Source organism: Falco biarmicus, chromosome 4, assembly GCF_023638135.1.
Source record: "Falco biarmicus isolate bFalBia1 chromosome 4, bFalBia1.pri, whole genome shotgun sequence".
NCBI lineage: Eukaryota > Metazoa > Chordata > Aves > Falconiformes > Falconidae > Falco > Falco biarmicus.
In genome coordinates, this window is record NC_079291.1 from 89,757,537 (window position 1) to 89,774,881 (window position 17,345).

Below are 17,345 nucleotides of genomic sequence, written 5' to 3' on the forward strand. Positions count from 1 at the left end.
TAACGCTGCACTGATGCTAAGTGCAGCCAATTGTAAACTAAAGGACTCTAAATGGAGCTAAGGACTCTTGTTTTTGTTGTTTAAAAATGTGCTGTGTGGGTGTAATAGCATGGTGTAGCTTGTGGAATAAAAAGAATGATCAACAGTCTACAATGCAACATCTTCACCTTGTAGAAGCTGTTCAAACAGTGCCTTGCTGGTGTCCTCAGTGACTCACTTCAGGTTTAATACACGTTTAGAGCAACAGAGCCAATTCACAAATTTACTAATGCGTTTATATTATTAAATACCAAAATTAATGCATAACTATTTTAGTACAACCAGCATGACTGCATATTAATTAGAAATTACATATGTTTTTATATATATGCATTTCTGTAAGTTTATATATGTGTGTAACATGGTTATCTATATGTGGGGATATATACATCTGTATAGAGTTATCAACGTACTTTATCATAGTTGGGTATAATCCAGATGTATGGGTATAGGGCTGCTGCCTTTAATGCCACACTGTGTGTGGCGAAGCCGTCGGACGCTGGTGGCACACTCAGCTGTCCCAGCGGAGGAGCTGTGACGGCTCACACTGCGCGGGCTGCGGCACACACCAGTGGATGACACAGATCAAAGCGAGCAGATTCTATGTAGTACTTTGATACATGAAAATATTTCTCGGGTTTTCATGCCTTCTCAATTTACCTACTTTTTCAGGCAGTGATCAAACTAGAAAGCCGTTCAGGATGGATGAATCATTTAGGACTGACCTGAACTAACGGAGTAGAGAGCTTTGATGCTGGTTCTGTGCACTTTCAGAGGAAATTTGGCCCCAACTGCAGTCAGATGTTAACCCACCAGCCAGCCAACCTTTAACAAACAACACAGCTCATGAACCAGAGGCTGGTGGTTGCTACACGCAATCAGTGTGAGAGTGGGTACGTGCATGCCCACACATGCCTCAAAAAATAAAATAAGTAGGAAAATTAAAGGCTCAGCTTTTATTCTCTGTTGGATCTGATACAACATGAGCTGGGAGAAGACATTAAAAAAAAACCCCACCACACACACCCCAAAACTGACACCACTCCCTCCCAACAGCAGCATTTCCTCCTGCCACCTCCTTCCCCACTTCTCCAAAGAAAGTGAAAACAAGCCAACAAATCATTTTTTTGCCTTTTCAGAAAAAAAATTGGTGTCTTTGAGCAAGAATCAGTTTGATGGGCACATACTTGCTTAGCCCAATGCTGGCTCTGTCCTTGTGTTTATGGGCAGTATAGAGAAAAAAGGAAAATGTTGCAGAGCCTCTGCCTTCATTATTTGTTGGGCTGATCATTTGTTTCTCGCTAACAAAGCATTTACTTGGGCAGAATTACATCGTTTGTCTGCTGTAATTCATTATTAGATCGATGACTATTAAAACAACAACAGGAAGGCCTTGCAAACATCTCCCCAGCCCCCATGCTTGCACGCCTCAAGAGTCACTCAAGGTCTGACATGGAAGTCTTCATCACTATGCACTGTGGCCCATGTTGCAGCTGTCAAATTTTCTTTTGATGCTGATTAACTTCATCAGTATAATTGATCAAGTTGTCTAGAGAAAATGGGAGGCTAAATACTTTCCAAAGTAATCTTCACATTGCACCCAAACCGCTGTTACTATGCCAAAGGCAGCGTGCAGGTGCTGTGCTGCAATTGGAAAGAGTCTCCTCTCACCTATTCCCTAAACTTTTCCCTTTCCCCACCCCCCACAGCTCACTCAACACTTGCCTGGCAGATTGACTTTGATTAGTTCATTTAATTGCATTCTGGTGTGCTACTGAACATAATAACCTTCAAAGTCATAAGAAGACACAACAGCTGAAGGCAGCTTTGGAGACCATCAAACGCAGACAGAAGGGCTTTGTGCAACTGCACTTTGGCTTTTGGCGGTTGGTGTAGTTCCCAGTGCTTACAAAGACACTTTCTCCCCTTGCAGTTAGTTTCCAGCTTCCTCAAAACCTTTTCCAGTCCTGCTCTTTGTGCACAAAGGCTGAAGTAGCTCTGCATTGGGGTTTTGGATGTCCACCTCTGAGAAGATCATCGAAACAAACTTTAGTCACAAGGGGGAAGGGGGAGGGAACAACTGAAAAAATATATTTATTGGAGTAAATAAAAAAAAGTTAAACAAATCCTTTATTGATACATTCTTGGATAATATCACAGGATCGAGAGAATGGAAAGGAAGGGAGGAGTTTGCGGCAAAGATTGGTTTCACTAAATTGGCACATAAGCAGCAATATTAACGAAATTACTTATTACAAACAGTATAAAACATACATGCTTTTTTTAAGTCCTTATCACACTGGTCAATCATGATGGGGCATCAACAAAGAAAAAAATCTCAAGACATGTAAAAGCCATATTCTTTCCTCCAAATATCATAAGAATTATTGAAATTATTGCAAAATAGTCATATACCTTAAATAAAATAACAAAATAGAACACAAATACAAATATCAAACATAAATTATTAACATGTACCATAAAATACATTACTGGCATGCATTCCAAATATCAAGACCTCTACTAAAACTCAGCAAAAATCCTTCCTGCTTCCTCTGCAGCCCATCAGTGGTGAACGGGGGGACGGGGGGGACGAGGGACGGGACTAACTTCGCCAGCACAGTTTTTGGTCTTTAAATTCTTTTTTTCTTTGTTTAGTTAAAAAAAATACTGTATATGGATTGCAGTGATACAATAGTACTCATACAAGTCATGTTCATAGGTCTTTTAAATCCTTAGTTGATGTGCTAAGTCTGAGAGAATCGGGCCTCAATGAAACTGTGCATTCAAAAAACAAACAGTGACCTCGAAACAACATGGATGGCAATATGCAAAAATCCTCACAAACTGTACAGAAAGTTCAAAAACTTGCAGTCTGGAAGTACATAGAAAGACAGAATTAGCCCCTTAAAGTCCTTGTAGCTGGATGCAGCCTGCCCCGGGGAGCTGTTTCTCCCGTGCCGCGCCTGGCCCGGCGGGCACGGCGGTTCCTGCAGCCGGAGCGGGTCCAAGGCCACGGCCAACGGCAGCGACGTACTAAGCCCAGAGCGATGAAGGATATTTCAGGGAGCAGCCGTTGGGAGCGCGGGGCTCCTCTCACGCTTTCCCGCAGCATCGCCGTGCCCTCGCTCCCCCCGGGGCGGACACCCCGCGGCTCGGGAGGAGTTCTGCGCTAGCGGTGGATGAAAATCCTCACCCGTCCTCTGCCCCACGTGGCAAAACACACTAGATAACCAGGTTGTTATAACTGACGTACTTCTTTTTTGCAGCAGGGCCTGAAAGAAAACCAGAGAATGGTCAGAAACACCGACAGCCAGGGCCCCTCGGGAAGGGCTGGCTGCTGGTCCGGGAGCTGCGGCTGCAGGCAGGGATGCGCGGGGGCTCCCGCATCCCGGTGAGCATCCTCCCTCCGCACAGCCTGTGCTCGCGGACCCGGCTCCAGGCAGCTGGCCATGACATCAGCCAGAGCCGTGTTGCCAGTTCCAGCTATTGCTATAAACAGAACTACTATTGATTGATTTTGTTATACTCTTGCACTCTGTATGACTTCACTGCTGAGGAACCGTAACCACATCCCATTAAAATTTCTTTTTTTTAAAAAAACCCACAACAGTGACATTCTCTCCAATGCTTAAATCTCCTTGGCTGAACCTGGCTTTTCTCATGGGTAAAGTTATTCTTATGCAAGTTTTATGACTTCTGAGAATTTTTCAATGCGGAGATGAAGCTTTCCTAATTATGACCTTCAAATGAAATCTGTTTGCAAACAGAAATAATTAAAACCAGTCAGTAATGACTTTGTGAGCAACACTACACATTTCTGTCAGTAAAAATTGCAAATATTTGCAGCTGAATAGAAAGCAAAATATCCTGCAATACTTTGAAGCGCTGGCAGATTAGGGACTTATCAACTGATGACATGGTCTCCCATCAAGCACATCAACAAAAACATCACTATTTATATGCAAATTCTGTAACTAGAATGTAACTGCATGTACTGGACTTAGGAGATTTTATATTGAACTGTGTTCCAATGAATACAGAAAAGGCCTTTTCCCACTTACTTCCAAAAAAAAAAAAAAAAAAAGAAAGAAAGAAAAGTGTGAAAAGTACGTATGCTTTTGGAGTAAAGATTAAAATCTAATATTCTAACTCACTGAGTTACCATGAGACCAGTTTAAGCTAATGGATATTCTCAAAAGGTTACAATTACCAGACATTGCTGTTATTATCAAGTATTCTTAAAAAGCATCTGTGGGTTTTTTGAGTAACTTGGATTCAGCAAAATACATTAATGTGAATCATAATCAGTCATACACAGAAAACCTGAATATATAAACAAACCTGATCCTCAGTGCATGCCCCAGGCAAATATACATTTGGAAGAGAAGAGAAAGGAATACGCTGATTTCTGGGGGCTGCTGAGCTCCACCACTGCCCCGCCCTGGGGGAGCAGAGGTCCGCCAGCCCTCCGGAGCATCCCCCGCCTTGGGGCTGGCCATGAAGCAGTATTAACCAGAGACCACTACCAACTTCTCATGTGGCCTGCTTTTCCGAAACATTTGCTTAAATAAGGACAGGCTCCTCACCAACAATTCAGAATATTTTGAAAGTATAATGCAGGGGAGCACAGTCTAATGTAAGTGGGTTTTTTTTTTTCATGGTGGTCACTATCTTTTTTTACTGGCAAAGACAATTTTACTGCTAGGTATTTTCAAGGCTGCAATTTAAGAACCTCCTGTGTAACTCCAGCACTTTGCAGTGTTATTCTGAAACCCTAATTCAGCTCTTTCACCGTGTTCCCGACCAGAGTCTGATCAATCAAAGCCTGATCCCACGAAACGCTGATCACCTTCAGTTCCTATTAACTTCTCTTGGACGTGAAGGTGTTCAACACATGGCAAGATAAAACTCATTATCCTTCAAGGCTAGACTGCAAATATTCAATAAACTGAGGTATGCTATTAAATGCTGAAGAGAGGTAAAATGCAGCTGGAAAAAAAATGTATCATCAGGAAACAGGTTGCAAAGTAATTACATGTATTATTTTGTGATATACTTCAGCTTTATCCATTACATGCTCCAATTCCAAATAGCAGCAGAATTCCTATGACAGAGAAGGAGATTTTGATACTCTCCACTGCTGGTTCATATCATGTCAACCCCTCTAATGCTCGCAGGGCTTTTACTCTACCTTTCAGCAAACCTGATAATTTTACTTGATGAGTTTTCTCACAAATTCAACCACAGCAGCTCATTTCTCATTTTCAATGTGACAACGAAACACCAGTGCCAAATGAATTTGGCCAAGAAATATTGTTGATAGCATGGACTTCTGTAACCTCTCTGTGAAAAGATGGGCTCCGTGCATCTGAACCTTAGACACTAGTTATCTTTGGCACAGCTCTGCTTTACAAGAATAATGTAGTTGACAAAAGCATCATCCATAATTTAGATAAAATGATCAATAAAAGCTTCATGGTAATTTTAGGAGAGGACAGACAAGCTTCTTTGGTTTTAAAGGCTGTTAGGCCAGAGGAGATCATGTCTCTTGTTATGTAGCTGGTGCATTTTGCAGCTCTGTCCCTGCACTAACTCCGGGAACTGGATGCTCAGCTGATGCATAACTTCCAGAAGCATCCAGTCTTGATTTCAAGACTTCAGGAGACAGCCAGCCTACCTCGATAATGAATCTCTACTGAGTCTCAGCTCATCATTATCATTGGCAATTAGGGCCAGGTATGGATTTGATTTTCTTCAAAGAAATTAATTTACATGAAAATGGGGAATGCTAATGAAACATCAGCATTACCAGAATCCACTATTCTTTAATCCACGATACATGATAGTTCCCTGTTCTTCAAATGGAAAATAGATACCGATCTCATACGCTCTGTTGCTGTTAGTGTTAATGGATGATGGCTTTCCAACAGTGGAAACAGATTGTCCTCTTGCAAATAACATATAAATGTTAATTAATATACATATAATTATGTCAACCTCAGGTGGCCATTGACTTAGATGCACTGGAGGCGGGCCAACAGCTGTGGCATGCAGAATCTGAAATACTGGACTACACCTTCTGTACAGGGACCAGCTGCATCCCCTGTTCCTGAGGTCACCATGCAGGAACAAGCCAGCCACTGGGCAGATGTGGGCTGCTGGCTATTCTTAAGTGCAAACTGCCATGTAGAAAGGAAACATCCTAGATATTGACTGCCTGCATATTTCATATTTGCAAACAGTTGTGCTCTGGAGGCATTTGCACCATATAATTTGCTGGAATAAAGGGGACCTTTCTATTTAGAAAGAGCTTACGTGTGGCTATCAGTGACAAGCGCCCTTTTCCGATAATTAGTGGTGAAGAGCAACAACTCTTCTGGTTAAGAAATTAGTAAGAGGAATACCAAAGAATACAATCTCACATATACAGACAGGACCCCTGTACTGGAAACAGTCTCCAAGGTTCAGTCCAGCCATAGGTAACCACACCACACTCACTTGGCAAGCGGAGTGCAGCACAGGGTTCTGCAGCTCCCATTATTTTGCCTTAACTTTTTTTGCTTGAAAAGAAAGTTGTTTTCTTCACGTTATGGTGGAACCCAGCCTAGGCTGTCACACTTCAGAAAGGTTAGGTAGATCTGCTGCAGGGATGCACGGAGTGATGAAGTGCAGTATTGCGTCACTGCTAACACACGGTACTGGATAGAAGGAAAGTGCAATTATCACATCTCCCTTGTGCTGCTGACATTGCTGTTAGTCTTCTGGTTTTATGAGTATTCCATGTACTCTCAATTTGAAAGTAATCAGGAGCTTTGAAAAACCAAGAAGCAAGAGCAATGGCTTCCAAGATGGGCTGAGACAGGACAGGCGCTTAATTTCTTGGCACCTGGACCAATGGAAGCATAAAGAAGGCACCTTGGCCATCACGAGCTTGACACTTCATAGCATGGCATTAATTTTAAGGATGTGACTGTGTACAAGATACTGACAACCATATCAGCTATGTCCTCTCAGTTATGTGCCATGTCTTCTCCCATTCTCCATAAATGCATCCCACCTTCCTCCCTTGCAAGCATCCATTTCAAGACACCCGCAGGCAGCCTGCAGCACCACAACCCAGACGAAGACAACCTGCCTATCTGCACGTGGAAAATAACCAATGTTTTGTTAAAGTGCAACAATTAATTGAACCCCTTTCCTTTTCAGCTCACCAACAGGCAGTGGGGGGCAGTGATAGCCTACACCCATCCCCTTTCAGAAGTGAGTAACAAGATTTGAAGTAACTGCATCTCTGTGCCAACAACATATTAAAAACAAACATGCCAATGCAAAAATCCTCTTGGATATATAAGTTTCATCACTTGACTGGTTTTCATTATCTTGAGAATGGGCCACGAAGAAAGAAGCTCCCACAGCATCCAAAAGCAAGGCAGATCTGTCAATACTTGCTCAGAGTGAGATTTAATCACTTTCACTTCAATTTTATGCACATTTGTAACCTCTTCCATGCTTAAAGAGAAAAGATTTACAGTGCAAGAAATAAATTTTATTACAGCCCACAGGCATCTTGAGCTATCAAATGTATGAAACATGATCTGAGTAATTCCAGCACTGAGCAAGGACCAATATCGTGATGGTTATGAGTCTCGAACTTGAGCTCCGATTTCCTTTCTAGTCACTGTGGCAGATTACGCTTACCCCCTCTTTTTCATTTTCTTAATTCTTGCTTAGAAACCTGTATCATTCATGCCAAGCGAAACAGCGGCTGATTATTAAATCCTACTTCTAGTCCATCTAAAAGGGAAATGGATGCATGTGGCTCCTCCTCCATCTCTGTGCCTGAAAAACAGAGCTATCCATATGCTCTGCTGCCTTTAAATCGGGGAATATATATGAGAAATAGATGAAAGTAACAGTCCTAAATGATTCTACAGGTTCACTCAGGACCCAACACATGGAACGAAGCTTGGAGAAAATAATATAATTTTAAATTTAGTATCTAAATGTAAATAGATTGTTATATCACATTTTCACATCTCTCCTGCTGTGCTCTGTACCATGGTGTATTGGCAACTTGTCTGGTATATAAATGCCTACAGGTGTACAAAACCCATTTCATGTTACTGCATGTGTTGGTGGGTAGCTGTTTGTCTCCGAGCTGCAGCCGGAACTGCATGACTTCTATGTAGATTAGCACACAGAACCTCATGTTTTAATAATGGAGTATGAATATATTGATTACAAATGTAACATTAGCAAAAAGCGTGTTCCTCCGTAATTGCTTTACAGCTTTCTCTTCTCATAAATCGTATCATCTTTAGCTGTTGCATCCCCTTGTCACTCTCAGTAAAGCAGCGACAGTTAGTGCTGAGGACGACGTACATAGCGGTGGTGCTCGGCCACCCCAGAGGTTTGTCAGCAGAGCACAATGACAACAGGGAGGGAGACGCCACCACAGACATCATTTCTATTTCCTGACTAATTTATCCAGTAGCTAAGCAGCCTGGTGGCAACCTGGCAACAAGTTCAGAGGGGACGGTTTGTTCTCCCCTTCTGCCGCAGACGCTGGGGCAGGGCCCCTAGCAGGGGCAATCCCTCATCACCACCTGGCATTGCATCTGCCTGCCTTGGCACACATCACCCAGCCGCACGCTCGGGCTCTGTCGTGTTTGGTGTGCCAGCCAGGGGACACCGTCCTGCTCGGATGATCAGCGCTGCAGGAATGATTTCTTCCTATTTGTGCAGTCTTATCAAACCTGAGCCAACAAAAATACAGCAGTGACTATGATGTAACCTCCAAGATGAACAATACTCATGTTGAAGCACTGACTGAGGCATGAGCAACCCCAATAAACTTCTCTGACCATCCCTACATCACTTCTGATGGCCATGGCCCTCTGGCTTCTCCCGGCAGGACAGCTGGATTGCCTGCTCTTAGCGACTGCTGAAGTACCCAGCCGAGAGAATGGGCCAGAGGCAGGACTGAAAGAAAACGTTACACAGAACACCATAACAAGAAGCCAGGAATACTTAGAAAGACACTTCAAAAAATAATAGCAAAAACAATTATGTAATAGAATTGTATAGATTTACAGTCACCGCTCATACTCCTTTTGCTACTCTTGCGACACACTGTGTACTATGGCACGCATTACTAACACGCTGCTTGTAATCTCCCTGAAATGCTAGAAAATCAAAACCAGAATGTAAGTGGGTGGTGTCAGTTATATTTCAAGTTTGTCTTTTCCTTACCTTTTTTTACATATATATGCTTCAAATTCCTTAATAAGACTTCATCCCTCTCCTTTGCTCTGGTAAATTCCTTTTCCTTCTTATTTTTGCCCAGTATTGAGAATGATGTCAGCATAGAATCTCGATAGGCATCAGGTCAATAACTGCATTTCCAGACAAACACTAGACCATGCAAGGATATTCTCTGATGGGGGGCTATCCGGGAGAAAGTCAAGACACCTGGAACCCCCACCTTGCCACAACCTCTTTGTAAGAGATGCAAATATTTGCCTCTATAAAAAAATAACTTTTCTTTAGTTCAGCTGGATATCACACATTGTTAATGCTACTGATTTCACATCCCCATTTTTGCAATTGCCCTACCCCTCCCATCTAGCCCACTCTGCCCCATCAGTAGTTTCACCAAACCAACACCTGGGAAATGCGGGTTCAGATTTTGGAGAAGGATGCTCTGCATGTTACAACAGCGGCAAACACACACGGAGTGAGTGAGAGAGGCCTGAGGCAGGTTAATTCTCTAGAAGAGACAGAATCTGTGAACAGTGTAATGAATTCATTACATGCCATCAACGAGTGGTCCGGGAGGATGGAGGGCAGGTGGGGGGAGATAACGGTGTGAGGTTGGTACCACACGGCCTCGGGAACGCCCCTCTGGCAGAAAATAAACCCCGGGTTCCACTCTGGTTTCACCAGCTCCAAAAACAAATGTGATTTTCAAGTGTGATGATTGGTACATTCTGTGTGAATTGGTATCCAAGGCACAAGACCCTAAATTGTCACTGCAAATAGGATCAAATTAAGCAGCCCTAGACATGGAACATAAAGCTGAGAAGGAACTAAAATGGCATAAAAAGAGAACAGGGCCGTGTCGCTTAGCAACCACTACCTTTTCGGGTGGATTATGCGAGTCCGGACACATTTGCACCACAAATTTGCTTGTAATGTAAAGGAGCTTTTCCGTGTCTCTGTGTGACAAGTTCAGTTAGGTGCTGCGGTGGCGAGGACCATGAGACCGTGTCGGGTCAGCGCCAGCCCAAGCGTGACTAGCATCCCGGTTACGGCAGGGATGACCTGCTCCGGTGCAGACCTGCTCCAGCGCTGGGTTTGCACAAGGCCTGTTGCTGCTTCACTGAGATTTCTGATTAATTTCCTACAAGTAGTGCAGCTCACGTGATTCGGTTATTCCCCTCTGGAGAAAAGTCACAAGAAAAGCTGAACACTGTGGAAGGCTTAGTCATCCTCTTCATCCATCACTGATTCTTTCTCCAGCAGATTTATGTTAACACCAGACCAAAACCCCCACACTCATAGTACTGGTTCTTCCAGAACTGCAGTCTGGGCTTGCAGGGTCATTCCTGAAGGAACCAAATAAGGTTTGTGCATCTCTTCTCCTCTATAGGTGCAGGAGTTCAATGTAAAAGGCCATCAGCTCTTCACAGAAACTTTATTTTCTTAATTTAGCTTGCTAATAAGCAGATGCTTTCCTGGATGGAAGCGGCACCACTGTCTGCAGAGCTGCCACAGCCATCTTTCAGCCTGCTGGGAGTACCACCAGTTCTCCCAGTTACCACACCACTACTTTCTGACTGCATTCCCATCACAGATTACCCATCAGAAGAAAGTCTGAGATATCAGCAACTGTGATCAGGGCCAGCTTGATCAGCTTTGCAGAGGCACTAAAGCCACAATCTTCTATAGGATTTTGGCCTTCAGCTCAATCAAAGTAGCTGCTGGAGTTTAATTATGGCCATGTGTGTCTAAATTGCAGCTTTGATCCGACAGCCCCATGTCTGCTGCGCACCGACCCATCCTTGCTCTGTCCCTGTGCACACGATGATGGCACGTCTTACTCTGTATGTTGCAGCTCATACAGCAGAAACCTTCTCCTGGGGAAGAGGGGAGCATTCACAGCTGTGTTGCTTCATGGGAAAAATAAAAAGAAAATCTGCTGCAAGAAGAAAAAAAATAAAAATTTAAAAGCTGCAGATTGCCTGGCGTACCAAAAAGCCAGACCTCACTTCCAGCAGCATTGCCCCACCACATCCTCACCTTTCCTGCTGCTGATGGCCTGCTTCTTTAAGTTCATCCATGATTCTTCTGTGGAGATAACTTTAAAACCTACTTACGTGCTAAACTGACGTTTGCCTTTGTACCTGGATTCAACAGCAATGGACCCCAGGCCTGGGGAGAGGATGCCATTCTCCCCGCACTCGGCGCCGGTGGGCAGTCCCTGCAGGAGCTCCTCCTCTTTGGCTTTTTGCCTTTTTTAAGAACCTAGACATTTTTTTAGTGCTAATCTCCTCTTGAGTTTTATTCATTTTAACTGAAATGCTGTAGGTTTCCAGGTGATTACCACCAAAATAAGAAAAAGTGCCAGGTTTTAGGAATGGCTGTAAAAATTTTCCAAAGGTAATCTGAAAATTTCCTTCAGATGTTCCTTGAAAGACAAGTTTGCCGTCAAAGAATTCCCTGTGCCATCGTGATAATTTGTTTTGGCTTTGCTGAGATTCATCAGATCAGCTGCAGTATTCAAAGGACAGCACTGCAAGACATGTGCAAACTGCAGCCTAAGAAATGTCACCCCTCAGCCATGCCTGTGCCCCCCCAGGGTCACCCTGCCGCAGCAGGCAGCCTGTGCTGTGGGTGCTCCTGCTGTTTCCTACGGGATGCGTTATCTGGGAGACTCCCGCTAGCAGGGTGGAAGAAAAACATCTGTGTAGTAATGAAGATGAAAATCTTGTTAAAAAAAAAAAAAAAAAGTCATAGAGTAAGGTTCCTGAAGCCAAACTCTTCAAACGAATGAAGGACAGCTGATAGGTGCATATGAGTAATAAAAAGTCCTGCAGATTTTAACTGGAAAAAAATCCCAACAACTAAGTTCATTGGATAAATGCAGAACAAATAACTTGGCTGGCTTTAAAAAGTATAAATACATACTCAGATATTTTCTTCAGTTTTCACAATATGACTGTCTCATTTTCTGCTTCCATACATTTGCAAGAAAACGCAATTACATTTGCAGAACCTGGCTGGCTGCAGAGGCCGCCCTGCTCTGTGCAGGCCCATTGTCCCCCTGCGACCTGGTGCCACCACGTGAACGGGCAGGACCAGCACTGCCAGACCTGTGGCAGCCCCGTCTCAGCCCAGCGGCTGGGAAGACAACTGCCCAGCTGCCTCTGGGGCTCAGTCTGTGTTGGCAACGCGACATTCTGGTCAACACCTCGATCCAGAGAAACTGCTGTGCCTGACACCGCTTGCCAGAGACGTGTGCCGCCAACCCCACCAGCTAGGCTGAGCCTGCAGAACGTTCTGGGAGCTCCTGGGCAGCCCCCACCGAGCAGTGCTCCCGCTGCAAGCCCAGCAGACCTTGTCTGACTGCATTTGGCTATGGAGAGGGATGGAGAACATGCACAGTGATCCCACCTTTCTTGGAAAACAAAAGCAACCTAGTGGCAGTGGCTTTTTAAAGTATCCCACAGTTGTAATTCACCTGTTGCTGCTAGGAAGACCCACGTGCATGGGATTTAACACTGCAGAGGTCATCTGGTGGGATGGGAAGCAGGGAAGCAAATCCCAAGGCTGGCTGAAATCATTGCAAGTCAGGTTGGGCCATATGGACAAGTTTTTACCTAGCACAGACATGCAACATAGTGCTTAAGGTTCGAAGTCTAACGAGCTGTCACAAAAATGTCAAATGCTGGAAAAAAAAACCCCAAACCAACCACCCCTCAGCCTCCCCCACACGTGCACACACACTAATTTAGGAAGACAGGGCCAGATCCTCTACTGGCTCCACTCCACTGATGTGACCAAGGTGGCTGGAAGCCAGACATCCAGCCCATCTATCTGGTTCCATCACCAAATGCCACTCAGATGTCATTGCTTCCAATCTGGAAAACACTGATAATGTTTATAAGCTCCTTCCTCAGAGGGAGACCATAAGGTGAACACCGGCGCCCAGAAATCTTGACTAAGTGATTAACGCCAGGAGAGCACAATCAGAAATAACAGCCTGAGCGATCCTGCACTGCTGCTTTATGCACACTTGATAACCTGGGTTCACCTCTGCAGTGTTGACAATGCAACTAATAACAATACAGTTACTTCATATTATTAGAATAATTATGTTTATGCATATGCATGCAAATGTGTTGTTCAGAGCAGGACTGGGCAAACGCTGCAGGTATATTTCTATCCAACAAGCATTCACACAGCTGTCACTTTACACAGCTGTCACTTCTAAATTCCTCATATTCTAACCAGGGCTACATCTTACCTTTAGGGTTTTCTTATTATTATCCCTTTTAGAAATGGATATTTACCCTGTCTATCATGCAGCCCCTAAGCAAACTCAGACTGCATAGCTAGTCAAGTGAATGATATAACACTTGAAGTGAGCCTTGAACCCAGGGGACTGGCAAAATATTGTGCAGAGTAGCGCCAGGGCCATAAGTAACAATTACAAATATCCAATATAATGGGTTCTTTTAACGAGGATTGCTTTGAAGTTCCCAGAAGGATTTAATAGGAAGCAAGAGTACGACCTTGCCAGTTCCCCAGGGCACACTTGGATTTGAAGTAGGTTTTTCTTTAAACAAAAGTCCATTTTAGCTTATAAGGCTTTCAAGTAGTAGCTGCTATCAGAGGTGTATGTTGTTAATTCACCAGGTTATTTTATGATGTACTTTTTGTGTGAACAGAGAATGTATCCGATGGGAAGAATAATAGAAGCAGTTCTTGGGTGAGATAACAGCATAATGATAGAAATCAGTTCAGGTCAAAGTGGCAATGACATGACATTCTTATAGCCTAAGACAGCTCGTTAGGGTTTGAGCACATAAAGTATGAGTTTGCCTTGTCATTCTGCAAATGTATTACACTGCTCTTGAACTTCTACCTCGATAGGGATGAAGAAACTTTAAGCTCAGACAACGTAGGAAAAGCGATTGTATTAGAAAGATGCTTGCACTACAGCACAAAGCTAGAAAATTCTGACTTCGTTTTGAGTATAATAATATCCATTAATTTCAGTGAAGCAGGCTTTCCTACAATGAGTCCCAGAAAGGATGGGAAGCTTATCATACTGATCACCTTAAAATCCACAAAATGATGTAAAGATTACTCTGCAAAGTCAGTACACAGCATTGCACATGGCACTTACCTCTTTAGAAAAGGGAAAGAATGAATTGCTTATTTGAAAGTTGAGCACATTCCACCCAGTATAGTGGATAAACAATGAACTCTGGCTCATGCATTGGCTGCAAAGCCGTGCTTCTCCTGAGTCAGAGGAAAGCAATACAGCCCTGTGTGCTGGGAAGTTTTGCCTAATGGCACAGGGTAACCATTACACTTCGAAACACTGCTCTCTGGACATTAAACTGAAGCTGTCTTATAAAGACAAGTAAGGAAAAATCCTGTAGGATGTAGCACAAAACATACACTTCCATTTTTAAGCCAGTGTGATGGGGAGCTCCCAGCTAAGCTCGAACTCCACAGGCAGGAGTGGCATCGCACTGCGTGGCTGAGATCCTGCTCCCATAAAAATGGCGGGCAAAGCACCCGCTGGTGTCACCAGAGCCAGTATTGCTGGCCCTAAAAATTTACAGTACAGTATAAAATAATGTGTGAAGTTACTGGTTTCTTACGATGCTTCTAGAGCACTTTTCCACTTGGACACGGGGAGCGCATTTATGTTTCTGGTGGTTTTCAAGCCACGTCTTCAGCCGTGCACCCCACAGCCCTTCTGCCCCACCGCCAGCCTGCCGGCACCTAAAGGACCTAAAGGGCTGGGTCCTGCTCCTGGGCAAAGCACGTCACTGAGGAGCATCACCAGAATCAAATGGCCTCTGATGGGAGACATGCCCACAGTAAGGGCAAAACTGATCATCCAAGGGAATGCACTCCTCTGAAAAATGGTACCAAGATATGTACCTGTACTAATTCTTACGAGCTCTAAAACCAGGCCACAAACAGGGTGTGTGACACACATTCCCCCTCTGCAGTGGTGAGATATGGCATTCGTCACGTATGAATATTTACCAGTGAAAGTGGTAGTCCTCTGAAAAAAACCAAAAAGCACGTCATTTATTTCCCTGCCTCTGCACTGCTTACACTGATAACTCAGCATCGATAAACTCCTTGCATTAAGCTGGAAGGATAATTGAAACTACCCGCAGTGACAAACCCACTATCAGCCCTCTCAGCCACACCTTTGACTGCTTCACAAGGTATTACCAAGGTGGGTGCCTTCAGAGATAAATTTAGAGATTGTTGTCAATATTGCCATCTAAGCTGTTAACATAAAACATGACTTTGAGTCAATGAACAGACCCAATGAGCCACAGCCATTCTGTTTATGGCCTGAAAAATCATCATGTTTTTGCTGGAAAGATAACCACAATTGAAGTTTTGAGTCAGGTAGTAAGACTGTAATAGGAAAGGATTAGTTTTACTCTTCTAAATAAAAGCTAAAATCAACAAAGCCTTGTACCACTGAAGAGCACCCATCTTTGGTGCGTCTGGCTGCACCTTTCTCCTGTCTCCTGCTTGCCTGCTTGGCAGATAAAAACTCTGGATCAGGTGAAGTCTGAAAGTATCTGCAACACTGGGATCACAGCACAAAAAGCAGAAAATCTTATCAATGCTTCCAGCAAATGAACAATTGTGGAGAGGCTTAAAGAAGACCTGGCATGAGGAACAACCATGTTTACGTCTGCGCTTTGGGGTGCAATGCACAGGGGCTGAGCCGGGGGCACACCCCCACAGCCGGGAGCTGATGCCCGTCGGGCAGCCGGTGCTGCCCCAGCCTTCGCATCAACTGAATGCACAGCACTTCACTGCGGGTGGGAGCGTGCAACAGCCCCACCACGTACCTGCGAAGGCACACAGGGTCTTAGGAAACGTGTTTCCAAATCTTTATGAGATTATGGCAGGGGGAAAAAAAAAAAAAAGCCAATTCATATTATTCCTTAATTGGAGCTGACAATACAGAAAACATACTAATTTAAACTACATTTAAAATGTTTCCATTTGAATGCTGTGGACCAGAAAGATAACAAATAGTAGCAAATTATTTTCACCTGCTTAAAACAAAGTAATTAATAGTACTTTGGTTATCTTACCTGGAAAGCCAGGCTCTATTGAGAGCTGTTAAAGCCAAGTGTGAAAACAGTTTGCATGAAACATAATTAAAATTATGACCTGAGTGATCTTCTAAAATATCCCAAAGGAGTCCTGAAGTCAGAGCTATAGGAAAACGATTCCTCTTTACCTCTTGACTTTGTTCCTGAACTGGTTCCTAAACGTTCTCCACTGCCTCGTGCTGCTGCCCCATCCTCTCTGCTGCCCCTTCCCTGCCCCTCGGCACGGCCCCGGGGCTCTGTGGCTGCCCTCTGCACCAGGGAGCCCTCCCAGCTGCCTGCACGGGCCCATCACCGCCCGGGAACCCTGCGAAGCATTGCTCCATTGCTCCCTTCTCGCCACGTAGGGGGCAATAACCAAAAAACCCCAAACCCAGCAACCACTCAAGCCCCTGTCTGCCCCCCTGCCCTAACAGCACTTCTCAGCCAGCCCCTGCCCACACCACACGCCAGCACTTCGCCGCACAGGGCCCTGGGTTTTGACACAAGGAGATACACAAGCAAATAAACGGTTATAAAGTAATCACATAATGATTTTCTTACTTCCACAAGTATTCAGTAAATACAGCTCTACTTACCTAGCTAGTTTATCTACTCAAGGATCAAAGAATCAAAAATGTTTTTATAATTAATAATTGTACTTACTTAATAAAAAAAAATAAAATTAAAGAAACCAAAATTCTGTGCAGTTGCCAAACAGCAGGAACATAGGATCGAACAATGTTTTTTTCAATTTTTTTTTCTCCAACTGCATTCAGTGATGGGTTTCATACCAAGTTAAATTACAAAGGTATTTTCTGTTTACTCATTTAACGAATTACAAGCAATTCCATTACTTTGTTATTTCCATATTTTTTTTCCCTACAGACCAGCACATGTCCCTACTCTGAATGCAGAGGCTGTGTCTCTCTG

General features: G+C 43.9%; 1 protein-coding gene and 1 long non-coding RNA gene across 32 annotated transcripts in view; one reads left to right on the forward strand and one right to left on the reverse strand.

Moving 5' to 3' along the window:
- Positions 1-2,165, forward strand: part of LOC130147838 (uncharacterized) — a 206,962-nt gene extending 204,797 nt beyond the window's left edge. For 28 of the 30 annotated variants that reach the window (XR_008821384.1, XR_008821383.1, XR_008821370.1 and 25 more), the window contains one exon: positions 712-2,165. This is a non-coding gene — a long non-coding RNA (uncharacterized LOC130147838). The other 2 variants (XR_008821387.1, XR_008821391.1) reach the window with 2 other exon arrangements.
- The window catches only part of GRM7 (glutamate metabotropic receptor 7), a 303,828-nt gene continuing 288,625 nt past the window's right edge, over positions 2,143-17,345 (reverse strand). For both annotated transcript variants that reach the window (XM_056335569.1, XM_056335568.1), the window contains one exon: positions 2,143-3,314. In XM_056335569.1, the coding sequence (XP_056191544.1) occupies positions 3,265-3,314 (50 nt within the window). In that variant the 3' untranslated portion in view covers positions 2,143-3,264. The remainder of the gene's footprint in view (positions 3,315-17,345) is intronic.